This window comes from Myotis nattereri (assembly GCF_964212035.1).
Source record: "Myotis nattereri genome assembly, chromosome: 6".
In the NCBI taxonomy this organism is placed as follows: Eukaryota; Metazoa; Chordata; class Mammalia; order Chiroptera; family Vespertilionidae; genus Myotis; species Myotis nattereri.
Window position 1 is genome coordinate 67,336,401 of NC_138081.1, and position 16,530 is coordinate 67,352,930.

Consider the following 16,530-nt stretch of genomic DNA (forward strand, 5'->3'; position numbering starts at 1 on the left):
TTCTGTCTCCTTCAGTCCACTTAGTGAACTGTCAATGAAATGATGAGCAATGTGCTAAGATTTGATTTATCTTTTTTAAGAAAACAACCTAACATATGTCAGATCTATAACTATTTATTGGAAAGAAAACAAGCCCAACTAAACTAGAAAATAATGCAGATATTTATCCTCTTCAAAATTTCAGTAAGAAATACCTGCATCAATTATCCTCAATGCTGAAGTTTTTGACAAGCCTCTCCCATTTTGGAGAAATTTATTGCAAAAATATTCAGCTAAGCTTAGGGATTATAAAGATGGCTCTATAGAAAAATGCGTATGTTATTTCAACTATCAAATACAACATCTAATCCTATTACAATGGACATAAAAAGGTTTTCACTGACAGGCACCATAGAGAAGGAAATTGAGTAATAACAAATTTTCTACCCTGAAAAAGTGTAGTGGCCTAGAACTGCCTAACGCAACCTCAGAACACACTTCAAATAAAATGGCCAGATGTCAAAACTGATATAAAGGTTCACAGACATGTGACAATTTGCATCTGTAGCAAGAAAATATTTTCAATTATGTTCCTTCACTCAGGAGTCTCTCATCTTAATATTTATCATTATAGGCTATTTAAGAGTAGAAATTTCATTATAAGATCACTTGTCGAATTAAGTCCTCTTGATTGGGAAGGGATTGTCTATAACAAGCATATCTTCACTACTCCTCCTTGCTGTTAACGACCCTGGTGATTGGCAGCCTTGGTAAGCTTGACCTCATGTCCCAACAGGGTTCATGTTTCGCCCCGAGTAAGACACATTAACAAGTCACAGAAATTCTCAATGCCAAGGGAGTCTGCAGGGTAATAAGTGGATCTTTTCAAGCTGATACTAAGAGCCTCAAAACAAGCTTGACCCCAAGTCAATCTTATTAGGTTCAGAATAGCCCCAACTTAATCTATCCATGAATTTATCCATTCAGTCAGTCTGTACATTAAGTAGTGCACACGATTTATATGCAGTTGTTCTAGCACTAAAACAAATAAAAGTCTCTGTTCCCATGGAGTTATACTTTAGAAGATACTAAAAATAAGCTACATAAATGTCATGCGGTATAGTTAACAGCTAAACGAAAAAAACAAAAAGCAGGAAAGAGGAATATAAAGAGTCAATAGAGGGAGATTAAATTTTAGAATGTACAGGGTGATCGGTGAAGGACTCACCATAATGGAGATGTCTGAAGATCTTTCAGGAAGATTTTCAGAAAGGAAGGAAGTGGACTATGTGTATAGGTAATGGGAAACAATTTCAGATCTAAAAAAACAGCAAGTGTGAAGCACCTGAAACAAAGCACATCTGGAAGATTGGAAGATGAGCAAAGAAGGGCAGCGTAGCTGACACAGAATGAACAAGGGGCAAGTAGTGGGAGATGTGGGCAGAGAGGTAATGGAGAACCAGGTCACTCAGTACGTTATGGGTTATAGAGAGTAGAACCAATAGGAGTCACTGAAAATTTTGAGCTGAGGAGGAACATGATCTGATTTACACTTTAACAGGATTTCTCCAGCTACTATACTGAGAAGAGATGACGGGTTCAAGAACCAAAAGTGGGAGTCCACTTAAGAAGCTATTGCAGAACCCAGGAGAGAATTGATGACGGCTTGGACCAGAGTGGGAATATTGAGAAGTAGTAATATTCTGGACATATTTGGAAAGCAAGACAATAGAATTTACTGGTTGGTTAGACATGGGATGTGAGAAGAAGTAGAAATGATTCCAAGATATTAGGTCCAATTGTTGACATTGTCAAGGAAAGAAAAACCACAAGAGTAGCAGATTACTGGGAATAATACAAGAAGATCAGTTTGGGACATGTTTAAAAATGTCCAATAGACATAGGTAGTAGGGCTGTTCACATACATTTATTTTTGTCTCCATTCAAACACCTTAGATAATCACACTCGCCTACTCTATTTGACTTGATTAGGCCAAGTGAAGAGGACACGAAAAGTCACCTCTGTCACTCAGGGTCAGAAACTTTAAGAGCCAGAATAAGATTAGTCCTATCCCTTGCCCCTGGCAAGGTGATCAAAAGAGCTGAGGCACCAGTCAGTCTATTTTGTATATGTATTATAGGCAAAATAAACACTTGTTAAGTCTGTGGGACTTGAAGGGTGCTCCTTACTGCGTCATACCTACATTATTCAGACTGACACTGCAGTTAGGTAGAGAAGTTAAGAAGGCAGTTGCATATATGATTCTGAAGTAATGAAGAGATATATATCGGGGAATTTTTCATACATAAATGTTACTAAATAATGCAACTGGCTGGGATTAGCAAGGGATATGGCAAAAGAATTGTGAAAAGTTCTAAGATTTTGAGAGGTCTAAGACATGAGAGAGATCATATAAATTGAGAAGAACCAGCAAGAAGCCTAGGAGGAAAAGCCATTGAGTGAAGTGTCCTGAAGGAAGTGCTTCCAGAGGAGACAGTGTCTACCAAAGAAAGTACTGGTAATTAGTCTGAGGATTAGAAATTGACTGTTAGACTTAACACTGTGAATGTTATAAGTGACCTTGACAAAGTATTTTTGTTAACGATGAACCAAAATGGCTTCCGTATGTTTGTCCCTGGGAATAAGGAAAACGGTTCATTGGTTAAACTTAGTCTTTCTATAGTGCACAACATATTCTGATGCTGTTAAATTTTATATATTTATTCAAGGGAGCTAGCATGTTTTTGCTTGTAATAGCATTTAACAGGCCTTATGTTCTTGGTTCTTCTAATCTAGTTTTGCAATTTAATATTACCAGCTTCACCTGAAATAAGAGAATACTTGTATCTTTCTGTTATCTTCATCATATTATTCTCATCTCCCTTTACCTCTTTATACATTATATCAATCCCACTCTAACATTTCAAAAAGTATAGAAAATTCTTTTTTTAAGTATGAATTACAGTTGACCCTTGAACAACATGGGTTTAAACTGTACAAATCCCTGGGTTTTTGTTGTTGTTTTCCCAGTAAATACCTGTACTGTTTTTGACCTGCAGTTGGGAGTCCACAGATGCAGAGGGCCAACTGGATGCATTGATCTATGCCAGGGGTGGGCAAACTTTTTGACTCAAGGGCCACAATGGGTTCTTAAACTGGACCGGAGGGCCGGAACAAAAGCATGGATGGAGTGTTTGTGTGAACTAATATAAATTCAAAGTAAACATCATTACATAAAAGGGTATGGTCTTTTTTTTTTAGTTTTATTCATTTCAAATGGGCCGGATCCGGCCCGCGGGCCGTAGTTTGCCCATGGCTGATCTATGCCATTTTATATGGGGGACTTAAGCATCCATGAATTCTTATGTCTGCATGGGGTCCTAAAGCCAAGCTTCTATGGCTACTGAGGGATAATTATAATAATTAACTCGGAGGGGGTCAAAAGTTATACACGGATTTTCAATTGTGTGGGTAGTCAGCACCATAACAACACATTGTTCAAGAGTCAACTGTACTCTCACAGTTCTTGATCTCAACTACTTTGAACATCTCATTTTAAGGCTTACTATATTGTTGCTTACGAAAGTTTTCATTAATAAACATCCAAATTTTACAATGCCCTTAAGTCTTCTCTGACTATAGGAAGCAGATGTAAAAATAAAGCAATAGCATATTTCTGCTTTTTAGTACAAAAATTATAATATTGCCTAACAGTGAAAGTATTTTAAACACCAACAACTACAACTTAATCAAACACTGGCAAAGAAAAAAAAATGAGGCTACTTCTCCCTCTCTTTCTCTGAAATATTTTATATCCCCTAATTCTGAGCCATAGAAAATCTTGGTCCATGACTGATACTGTTCAATTAGTTATTATAGGAAACAAAGGATGATGCAAAACATCTATTCTTCAATTTTCCACATTACATTTAAGTACTTTGATGTGTCTATTGTGAACACTTTGTTCTCCCACTACATAAATATTTTCCTTCCTTTGAGTACACAGTATATATCCTGTTAAAGAATAGTTGGGCAATTCAATGTGAAGACATTCATTCTCACCGATATACACATAGTAAATATCCTTTGGGTTATAGAAAGCTTGCTAAATTGACATTTATAGGACTTGCTAAACGAAATTACACTCTTTTTTCCTTTTATTAAGTCTTTAGCTTACTTCGGAGATATTCTAGCAGACTTCCATGTCTCATCAACTCTGTAATAATATAAATTGGATCTTCTAAAGTGCAAACAGCATAAAGCTGGATAAGCTTTGGATGTCTTAGGTTCTTCATTATCTGAGCCTCCCTCAGGAAGTCATTTGGATCCATTGAACCTGAAACAAGAAGAGGGGGAAATCACTTTAAGTTATTGAAGCTTCCCTATCCTCCCAGCAGCCTGGTGGGAATCACCAAGATTGCTTCCTGCCCCTCAGTAAGGTAAGAGCATTGGTGTCCCAAATCTTCAGATTTATCAAAGAAGAGATTCAGTTCAGCCAGAGCAACCTAGTGCTGGATGTATTGGCGCATCAGGGTGTGCAGTTTATGTGTTATGACCTGTAGTTGAAGAAAGGTTGATTCAGGTCCATGTGAAAAATAAAGAAAAAAGGAGAGACTGACAGTCTGATGGATAAAACAAGGCAGGCATCTTCAGAACACAAAGAGAAGACATTCTGTTAACACGAATACTGGAGAACACTGAATATTTTTGGCCCAGGATCTGGGGAAGACTGATAGCTTCCCTGTCCTTGGTACCCATTATAGGAACAGGTGGTTAACAATCCTAAAGCAATGACATTTGGCTGTATTTATGTCTTTATTTCTGTAGGAACATATGGTATAGACCAGGGGTCCTCAAACTTTTTAAACAGGGGGCCAGTTCACTGTCCCTCAGACCGTTGGAGGGCCAGACTATAGTTTAAAAAAAAAAAACTATGAAAAAATTCCTATGCACACTGCACATATCTTATTTTGCAGTAAAAAAACAAAATGAGAACAAATACAATATTTTTATTTGCATGTGCCCGCAGGCCGTAGTTTGAGGACCCCTGGTATAGACCAAGTAGAAAATATTCAAAGGCCACTCCCAAAATTTAGTATTTTTTCCATCAGTCATTTGTGTCTAAGTTGAAACTGATATTCAACATTTTCTTCTATATTAATATTTCCACAGTTAGAGTCTTAATAGCTTGATCACATGATAAGGGATACAGTATTGGGGCCTATTCTGAAGACTCATCTACAATTAATTGCATTTAAATGGCTCAACTCTGACTCACCATGCAAAGTACCAAGTAGCTACCATCAAATAAAATCTGAGAGGAAGAGGAGACCTGGAGTTTACATTTCATCAGTAACTTTTAAATCTTTAACTTCTTGTGGGATATGATATTTCAGATGGATTACTGTAAGTGAATAAACACTATAATTTCACACCTCAGGATTCACTATGGATAGTGCAAATATTCCACTGTTGCTCAAAGAGACCGTTCCACTCATCATCGTCTCATGTTGAAGATTTCACAACTGATATTTGAACTGAGGCATGGAGAAGCTCTGACATTCTAAGGTAATAAATACTCTGACCTGTTTACTAATGTGAAGTTAAGAAGAGTTACATGTGACCTGCAGATCATTTCACATAAAGCATTTAGGCCATCTATCCTTTGATATGCCCTTTGAAAATCCAGAAGTTCAGAACCCAGGCTCAATTAAACTCAATTCTGAACAAATCCTGGCTCACTGTGTGATCTTTAGTAAGTTACCAAACATCTCTGAACTTCAGTTTCTCCATCTGTAAAATGTGGCTAATAATCTCACTGACATCATAAAATGATTATCAGGATAATGACAATGCCTGACACATACTAGTATGTATTTAACGACTCTTGACCATTATTTGTATGATTAGAAATAGCATACACTGGGGTAAACTAACCAAATCAACTGTATGTATTTTTCGCAGGCTGAGGAGGGGAAGGGGTAAAAACTTAAAGAAGAAAGATAGGGGAAATGGCCTATTCTCTTTTCCATCACATTTTGCTGAGCTTCCTCAATTTCATCCACACTATTTGCTTGCCCTATATAATCAAGTACTATTAAAATCTTGAATCATAGTGGCAAAATGAAGCTGAATATAAAAGAGACACTCAAACCATAATAAAGGACTTTGTTCTTGGTTGTTACAACTAGATTGGCCTATGATCAGATACAGATATAGTGGGATACTTCCCACCCCCAAAAAATTAATCTGATTTATTGAGTTTCCAGTGATAGCAGAAATTATGATCATCATTCATCCAACTTAGATATACAATGTGTTTCTATGCTGATGCTTTGGTTGGGCATCAGATTCATGGAATACAGAACACCCAAATCAGTGCCAAAACAGACTGTCCACAATAGCTGAAACCACTGTATGTCAGGAGCCTCTGCAGGTGAGGGCTGGCTGCACTGGTTATAGCTGACCAGCTGCACAGCAAAGGAGACCCGATCTCAACTCCGCTTGTAATGCAACATTAAATATTAATTTCTGCCTGTCAAAGCTACTGTGGGAGTTGATTTCAGGCTCGTCTTTATTGCATAGTAGTCTGCTAAGCAATAAATAGCTGCTGAGATTGATTAATGGCCCCAGTGAAGTGAAGACATTTAACCAATCAACAAAGCTGTTTGCTGCTATTACACTGTAAATCAATAATAATTATTCCTGTTGGAGAGAAAACTATTGCGGCACATTTTTTGATATAAGAAATCTGATTTTTTGTTCTTTTTTGACCTCTAGGAGGTCTTCCTTGAAGAGCAATGTTAGGATGGATAGCTAGTTGCTTCTTTTTGGAAAAGCATTAGATTGGACATCAAAGTTTACTGTCAATTATCAACCAAATTAGGATTCAAAATCATCAACACACAGTGACTTTGAAAAATCTCAGGTGCTGGAACAGGTCGCCCTCCCTCACCTAGAGTACTGGCATGGCATCTGGCCACTTAAAAGTGCTTCTGCATTGTTCTCTGTTGGCAGGGGTAAGTGGCAAGGCTGGGCTTCTGCACTGGCGAATTTGTACACCAGTGGACATTGAAGCTAACATTTACTAAGAACTCACTGCAGATATTTGGTGTAAATTTACTCCATTTGTCCTTATAAAATCCTATGAAGTAGAAACTGACATAATTTCCACTTCAGATGAAGAGGTTCAAAAAGTTGAATAAATTGTCCAAACTCATAAAGGGCAGAGCCACGTTAGGGCTCAGGTGTGTCCTACACCAAACTTTATGCTCTTAACTATTATAACAGAGGGTCTCACACTTACTCAGTTCATGGCGCACTCGCTGTCTCAGTACATTTTTCACAAGGCTCCTAAGCCAAAATGAATACCTAACAGTCCTATTAATTACTCAGTTACATGCAAACAACTTAAGATGTACTTGTATCCTAACAAAATTAATTTTTTAAATTGTATTCTTAACTACAATTAATTACTAAAGGAATGCATGCAACTACTGGGCAGTGCACAATTTCTCAGTTCTTGGAAGCAGATAAAACACTGCCATCTACATATCCTGTTCCACATTGATTTTTGCGTGGATCTTGCATTTGATCACAGCAAACACCAAAAACCTGGTTGGATGTCAGCAAAAGGAATATAACATTATCTAATGCTGAAGCTGCAAATTATCTTACGGTGTAGCAGTTTGTGCAGTATTTGAGATGTTCACCTCAAAACTTTTAAATCCAATCCTTGGTCAGTTTGGAACGATAGTGTTTACAAGACTGCTAGCCAGCAGCACCCAGGTGCTCAAGTGCTGCCACCTGGTGGCTTTCTAAACTTCTAAGAATTCTGGACTAGGTAAATAATGGAGGTCCCCCAGATAATTATATTCTAGCTTTTGGTTACTATTCTTTCCCGTTATTAGAAGTAGATATGCAGGTACTACAGCAACATTTCACTTTCATAGAATGTCACTTCCTTGGGGTGTGATGCAATAGAAGTAGACGTGAGTTCAAATTCTAGCTGCCTTTTACTGACTTTGTTATTATTATAGTTTTATTATTATTATAGTTTTGATTGGTTGCGTACTATAAATTAGACAATATGTAAAGCATTGCCACTAATGACTTAATTTAATCTTCATAGCAACCCTGCTAGGTTGGCCTTAACTCTATTAACTCTATTTTGCAAATGATAACACTGAGGCATGGAGTAGTTTAAAAATTTCCTCAATAAAAAAGGAACCCTCGAGGTGTTCCTGGTGGGAATGCAGACTGGTGCAGCCACTGTGGAGAACAGTATGGAGTTTCCTCATAAAACTAAAAATGGAACTCCCACTTGACCCAGTGACCCCACTTCTAGGAATATATCCCAAGAAACTAGAAACACCAGTCAGAAAGGATATATACACCCCTATGTTCGTAGCAGCACAATTTACCATAGCTAAGATTTGGAAACAGCCGAAGTGCCCATCAGCAGATGAGTGAATTAAAAAACTGTGATACATCTACACAATGGAATACTATGCTGTAGTAAAAAATGAAGAAATTCTTACCATTTGCAACAGCATGGATGGAACTGGAGAGCATTATGCTAAGTGAAATAAGCCAGTCAGAGAAAGATAAATATCACATGATCTCACTCATTTGTGGGATAGAATGACAACATAAACTAATGAACAAAAACAGATCCAGAAACAGAGAAGCAATGATCAAACCGTCAAACCTCAGAGGGAAGGCAGGGGAGGGCGGGGGAAGGGAGAGAGATCAACCAAAGGACTTGTATGCGTGCACATAAGCCTAACCAATGGACACAGACAACAAGGGGGTGAGAGCATGGGGGGGGGTGGGGCAAGAGGGCAATAAGGACACATATGTAATACCTTAATCAATTAAGAGAAAGAAATGAAAAAAAATTCCTTAATATTGTATGACAAGTAAGTCTTAGGAAAGTTATTTAATCTGTCTCAATTCTCCTACCTCATTTTTAAAATAAAGAAAATGATGTCTGGCTGGATAAATACTGATTTTAGTATACTTTCAATTTTCACTACAGGGAAAAAGAAGATAGAGGAAAAAATAGTTCCTACATTTTCAAATACGAGCTCTTTAGATGGACCATTTTGTCTTTTGACCATACGCAACCAGTGTATAAGAAAATAATCATCCCCTGAAATAACTCCAAGTTTCCACTGATTTAAGTATATTCCATAAATGAGCATTTTTAACTACACCTAGGAGAAAAGGGGAGGAGGAACACTGGAGGGTTGGACCCGAACCCTAGAGAAAAGATGCCTATTGAAATCTTACATGGGGGACATATTAAGACTTAGCTGATCCAGGGAGCATGGTCTTGCCCTACAGCAGTGATGGCGAACCTTTTGAGCTCGGCGTGTCAGCATTTTGAAAAACCCTAACTTAGCTCGGGTGCCGTGTCACATATAGAAATTTTTTGATATTTGCAACCATAGTAAAACGAAGACTTATATTTTTTATATTTATTTTATATATTTAAATGCCATTTAGCAAAGAAAAATCAACCAAAAAAAATGAGTTCGCGTGTCACCTCTGACACGCATGTCATAGGCTCGCCATCACTGCCCGAAGCCTTGGCCCCGGGTTACGGTCACCTGGGCCAGAGGGTGATTCCAGCGCTTGCTCGATGTCTGCGTGGGCCGCCCTGTGACCTCTTGGGCAGCGGCAAGTTGAACTTATAAAAATCAACGTATGCCATTGAACCTTTGACGTTCCCATTTTCGTACCTGGTTTTAACGTTTTTACTGCTACGGGAGTAGTATTGTTCCAGAGGCCTTCCCACACTTCGCCAAACTGACCGGATCCTAATCGCTTCAGAAGCTGCACAGACTTGCGGTCTATCTCCCACTGGTCCACAGTTTTATACGACAAATCAAAAGGAGCTGGCACTTGTATCTGTGTCATGGAATAATAAGAATATTTGTAAGAAAAAAAGATTTAACAATTTTTTGAATGAAAGTAATAGTCCATGTCCTTTTTAAAAAAGACCATTTTAATAAAAAAAAAAACACAAAATATTATAAATTGTATTCTAATTGCTTTAAAATAAAAAGCAGTTGTGGCAGAATCTATATAGTAGTAATTACTTCTTCAAGCTGACGTCCGCCGCCCCCCACCCCCATATCCTACTAACTCAGGCACCTGCTGTCCATCTGTCCCACCCCACCCCCAATTCCTCCCTCACATGGGTTTGGAATGATTTCCCTTTGCCTCTTTGCCTAGCTAAATTTTAAGGCCAAATTGAAGTTTCCACTTCATCCGTAATTACTTCCCAAACTCTTTGGCCTATAGCATTTACTATATGTATCACATATTTTTGCATAATTAAAATTTTCATCTTTTTTGAAATTCATTTATTTGTTCATTCATCCATTTACTTGCCCACTTAATAAATAAATATTCAGCTAGGTTCCATTCTGTAACCAAAAAGGCCAGGCCACTGCTCTCCTAGAGTCTAGTCTAGTTTACCTTCTACCACCCGGTGCTTCTCCGTAAACCCTTTTCCCCACTGGATTTAACAATATTAGTCAAACTGAGTATTTTGTAAGCTATATCTTTGGGTATAAGCTATATATTGAGTATTTTATAAGCTATATCTTTGTATGTTTTGGATATAAGCTGTATCTTTGGAAGCTTTACTTAGCATGTGCCTTAGATACTATTGTGGGGTCATTCCTATACTATCTAAGATGTACCCACTTACACCAAAATTGCATATTAACTTGGCAGAATTTAACTCAACGTATTCTATACATACTACATAAAATTCTTCAGCTTCTACTGTCCATAAAATTCTGATCAGGTGTCACCATGCTTTCATCAGTCATCCAGGTATAAACCACAGTGCTGGCTACCCCACTGACAGTACGTGAGACCTGGGCTCTGAGGAGAAGCTGAGGGCTTGCCCCGCCACAGCACATGACCACTGCATAACTTTAAATACATTTAGGTAAAACAAGCCAACAACTAAATGATGATGGATGTAGACAAGTCTATAAGTGTTATCTCCTCCCACCAAACAGCTTAGGTCAAACAATCAAACTGTTAGAACAATTAGTTTAATGATATCTATATGTAGACAACTCATCCAGATAATGAACCTACTAATTTCATATTACTATTCCTGAATGCAGATCTAAGTAGGAATTATATTCTGGCACTTTTTTTCTCTCCAGCCATATCATTAAGTTCTCCAATGGCAGGATACCATATTAATTTCTTAGTGCAAAGAATGAATATTTTCTGTCTTCAGTGATTGCTCTAGGTCAAGGGTTAGCAAACTTTTTCTGAAAAGAATAAGATAGTAAATATTTTAGGCTTTGTGGGTCATGCAGTCTCTATTGCAATTACTAAACTCTGCTATTACAGTAAAAAAGCAAAGAGAATTTGTAAATAAATGAGCATGTCTATGTTCCCATAAAATTCACTAACAAAAGTGAGTGTGAGACAGTATTGGCACATGGGCCATAGTCTACCTATCCATGCCTTAGGTAACCAAATGACCTTTTTTTTTTTTCTGAACTGATGAATCACATGAAAAATATTCAGTATCTTAAGGGGAAAAGTTAACTTCAAAGATAAATGAACACAGCTTGAAAGCATTTTACCTTTAAGCATGGTTTCCCCAGCTTGACACACAGGCCATCGCTTGTCTTGGTGTAGTGTCTAACAAATTCATTCAGCGTGGTAAAGGTTCTTATCCGAGTAAGGCAAAAGCCCCCTTCATCCAGTCTTCTGATTTTGTAGTGTTTCACGACCCTTTCAACTAAAACTGGAACCCAAAATAAGTCCCGTTAATAACGTCTTGCCAAAGCCAAGCAGATTTACTTATTTTGTGGTGATAGTTTGAATGTATGGAATAAAGTTTTCACAAATTCTACTTATTGGTCAACTTTGTTTCAGAAAATACTTCAGAATATTTACAAAGGACATATAGCAGAAAAAAATAAAGGGTTGTGAAATCATAATTTATAGGAAATATAGGATAAAAATAACAGAGTGAGGCTAGCCCTAGAAAACTGCGCACTGCGGTGCAATATATTTGACTAAAACATCCGTACAATTGATTCTATCATCCCAGCAATGCGAAGAGGAAACATTATCCGTTTCAGAAATTGCAGCATTTATAAGACAAAATCATAAAAGGTGTTTGAAAATAGTTCCACTCTTCTTGATACAAAGACCAGGAAGAGTTTTCTCCCATGAAATCCTATAACATGGACACTGAAATAGACTAATCAGTGTCCTCAGTACTATCAGACAATAATATACAAAATTTTGCAGGGCCATTCATTCTCTGTCTCTCAATACAGGCTGATATGCCCTAGCACATTTCAATAAAAGCAATTCCCCGGGGCCTAAAATGACATAGTCTATGTATACAATTTTCCAGCCGTTTTGCTTATCTCAGGGATAAGTCCTATAGCATTGCGGAATAGACCACTTGCCCTTTTGAAGTCACCCGACTTGCAGTGGATATACTGTTGCTTTTGCTTTCCACTAACCATTGTCCTCTCTTCTAGCAATGGCACCCCAATATTCCCTGAAGAATCAATGCTCCTCTAAGAGCATGCGGTCCAAGGGGACCTGGTGCCCACCCTGAGCCAAGGAAGGCAGTCAGAGCCAAGAAGACTGAATTCCAGGACTTGTATTAGAGAGCTCTAGAAATACAGGAAGAAATTTGTTACCGTTGTTGTCTTGTTGCTGTTTCTGTTTAACTGCTGGGAGTTTGGAACTATCAGAAAAATTCTTCCCCCTCCAGGGAAAGAGGTGAGTTGCCTAAGAAGATAAGCTGTTCAAGTGGAAAAACAGAGTCTTGATAGGAAATGTGAAGCTTGACCCCTGGGGCCAGCCAAGCCTGGCTTGTCAGCTATAAGAGTCAATTAACTTCCTAATTTTTGTTTTAAACTAGTTTGAATCTGGTTTTCTGCACTTGTATTAAAAATATTTACTGAAGCTCTTTATAGCGACCCATTCACTTAGCAAAGTTGTTGGTAAGTATTGAGCAGCATTTACCAGGAATAGAGATATTCTGAATTCCTTGCTAAATATTGAAACGCATGCTTTATTAATCAGTCAAGTTGGAGCAATGCTTTCATGAATGGAAAGAAGACTGAGAAGGCATCTCAATTCAAGTACAGAAGTTTACTGAGGGTATGTCAAAGGCTTGGACAATATTTTCCTAGGAAAGTTATTGGTATACACCAGAAGAGCTATAATTTTTTAAAAAAAGACAATGTCAAGCATTGACAAGGAAGTGAATAACTAGAATTATCTCTCTCCACACAGTGGATAAAACTGTAATTTTTACAATCACTTTGGAAAACTATTCATCATGATCTACTAAAGTTCAACATAACCAGACATGTAATGTAGTAATTCCACTCTTAAGTATATAATAAACAAAAATACACAATATATTCATCAAAAACGCATATATAAGAATGTTTTTAGTGGCTTTTTTGTCAAAACCTAAAGCCGGAAACAATCTAAATGTCCATCAACTATAGAATGGACTAATATAAATTGTTTATATTTGTCCAGTGGAATACTATAAAGATATGTAAATATACAGATAACAATAACATGAATGAGTCTCACAAACACAAAATTATGGTTCCATTATTTAAAAATGTAAAAAGAGCAAAACTGTTGATATTAAGAGTCAGACTGGGGTATTAGTCACATTCTATTTCTTGACCTGGTGCTGGGTACATGAGTATATTCATTCTGTGAATGTATACCAGACTAAACTTTTTTTTTTAAATACAGAGGGCAAGAGTATATTTAGCTCCTCCAAAAGCAATACAAACTTCTTAAATTACAATATTTAGGTATCTGGAACACTTACTTGTACTCTCTGTGTCAAATTACCATTCCCACTGATTATGACTTTGGGACAATGTTAATTGACCTGTAAAATCATCACTAAATAAAAGAGTTTTATTAAGATACAGAGCTAACTATGTAGCAGATTCCTACATATGGATTAAAAGGTTAACAATATATCAAAAGAGAGTGGTAAACAATATTAGCCCAAATTTATTTCTCCACAAAGTAATAAAAATATTACCAGTAGAAAGGTAGCTAAATATAAAATATATCTGCAGTTTATATAAATTATTGCTCTGAATATTCAATCTTTGCCATCCATCGAAAGAAAAGTGAGCAAATTATACTTGAGATGTCTAGTTAGCCAATTCGTCTATAATTAGAAATGATAAAAAGCAATAAAAAAAATCCTCATATTTAAACAAGATGAACAATATCTGGTTCCAAATTGACTACATGGGAGTTAAGCATAAGCTTAGGAATTCCTTTCTAGTGCACCACTGAAGACTAATGATTTCCAAGCTAGAGACTAAAGCCAATAGATGACTGAAGAGTCAAAATACTCCTTGTGATATTCTTAAAAAGGGATGCAAATCACAATGATTGATATTGATTATAAAGAAAGCCTAATAAATGTTTGCCAACTATTTGCAGATAAAGATTTAAACCCTCAGTTGTAAAAACCAGTTCTGTTTCATACATCCAGAGTTGTCAAGCACAATAAAAGTAATTGTGTTTAACCAAAAAGATGGGGAGATGGGAGACCCATATTACAATTTAACTTTATATGACCAAAACATGTCAGTCTCGCTGGTCCTCAGCTTCTTCGTCAAGAGCAGGCTTTGAGAAATCTCCACATTTCCAAATGTTTCCACCTTAGTGTTCCAACATTTTTTTTTAAATTTATCTTTATTGTTGAAAGTATTACAGATGTCCCCTTTGTTTACTTGTGTGTGTTTTTTTTTAATTTTTTTTCCATTGACCCCCTCCACACCATACTAATGGCTGTTGCTTCTTCTCTCTAAATTCCTATTTCTTTTTTTATCCCCTTTCACAATACTTAGTTCTCACTTTGGAGCCTTGAACACCACTTGAAAGCTTTTCCTACACATCTTCCCATAGGTTTCAATTTAAATCCCCAAAACCAGCCTTCCCCATCCACCTTATGGAATATACCCCTCCCCAGCTCCTGTTTAATGGCATATACGTATTTATAATAACCTGTTATGGTATTCATCTCAGTAGAAGTGGTTCCGTGAAGGGCAGAGGCTCTGCTTTCTTAATCCAGAGGTTGGCACAGAGTAACAACTAACATAAACATTTGCTAGATGCATGAATGATGTCACTGACTCTTGGATTTGAAGTGAAATATAAGCTTTTGAAATGTCAGCTGCAAAATTAAATAGGTAATTACACAAATACTTTCAGGACAGGATTTCCTTGGAATTTATTTTTAAAGGGAGGAAAATGAACTCAGCTCCAGGATATAAAGACTATTAGAGTACAATCATTCATGGTTATAGCCAATTTCTTAAATTTTTGCAACATAACACAGAAATAACTGTTTCATCTGTTATTGACAGTGAGGGTATTTCTATGTGGCTCATTCAAGTTTTCAATCTAAACAAGATTGAAAGGTTTATGTAATTTAAAAATTAGACCACAGAAGCTATATCAAGGAAATTCAATACAGTGTAGTCGGGATGGAGGCGCTTTTAATATTGTATTCCTGAGTAATCAAATCCAAATTATATGACTGTTTTTTATAAAGGGGTTTTAATTTGTTAGTAGTGAGTCCACACATTTGCATTGACATTCCAAATAAAGATTGAATTCAGGGGTCTCAGAACTAGGGAGAAATAAATTTTCTATTCCTTTTTTGGTTCACTGTAATCTTTACTATTGAACCAACCTACTCCAAGTTCTAGAGACCAGAAGTGAATAATAATACTTGTGTCATTCTTATTGTGAATTACTATGGGTTCAAATTAGTTAAGCATTTTAGTAGCTCAACTGCAAAAAATATAAGGCTAACTATAAAATACAATGGAATCACCCATCAAAAACTCAGTAGAATCATGATTGAATGACCTGAGCTAAAAGGCCAAGCACCCTGAGTTTGCTTCTTGACTCTCATTTATGCTGTCTGACCTAGGAGTAAATGTTTCACCTGCCAACTGATTAATTTACCTGAACATATCCAAGAAGAATACAATAAAAGTTTGTTGAATGTTTAAAGAAATCAACTATTTCTGCTCATAAACTTCTACAAGGACCCAGACCCAAGTCACCTGATTATCCAGAGCAACTGCTCCTGGGGGAATTCATGTGTTATCAATAGAGTGTTGAGATTTCAGTCCAATTTTCATATGCAAATGCTTTTTCAAGTAGTCAAAGGTTGACATAGAAGCCCAGCTTTCTCCTCATGGTGAGATCTTACGTTACATTGTCTCTCATGGTAGAAACGGGTTTGTCTACCACTACACAAAGGAGTGCTGTGAGATTTCATCAAATAGAAATGTCGAAGTCCTGTCCTCATTCTATCACACCACTAACATATTATTCAGAACATATTAAATCATTATAAAATCCAATATATTCCAAACTTAGATTTTTTTAAGACAGAAGTTCCAGAAATTAATTTTTGAATACAATATGTATAGAGTCTGTGTCTGAATCACTCAAAGACAACCTAGTAC

The 16,530-nt window shown here is 36.8% G+C and overlaps 1 protein-coding gene across 1 annotated transcript in view; it reads right to left on the bottom strand.

Annotated features, from left to right (window-relative positions):
* The window catches only part of FRK (fyn related Src family tyrosine kinase), a gene marked incomplete at its 5' end in the record, with an annotated part of 85,206 nt that overhangs the window by 4,946 nt on the left and 63,730 nt on the right, over positions 1–16,530 (bottom strand). Inside the window, 3 exons of the mRNA XM_081094983.1 lie at positions 4,158–4,316; positions 9,727–9,895; positions 11,608–11,771. Of these exons, the coding sequence (XP_080951109.1) occupies positions 4,158–4,316; positions 9,727–9,895; positions 11,608–11,771 (492 nt within the window). The remainder of the gene's footprint in view (positions 1–4,157; positions 4,317–9,726; positions 9,896–11,607; positions 11,772–16,530) is intronic.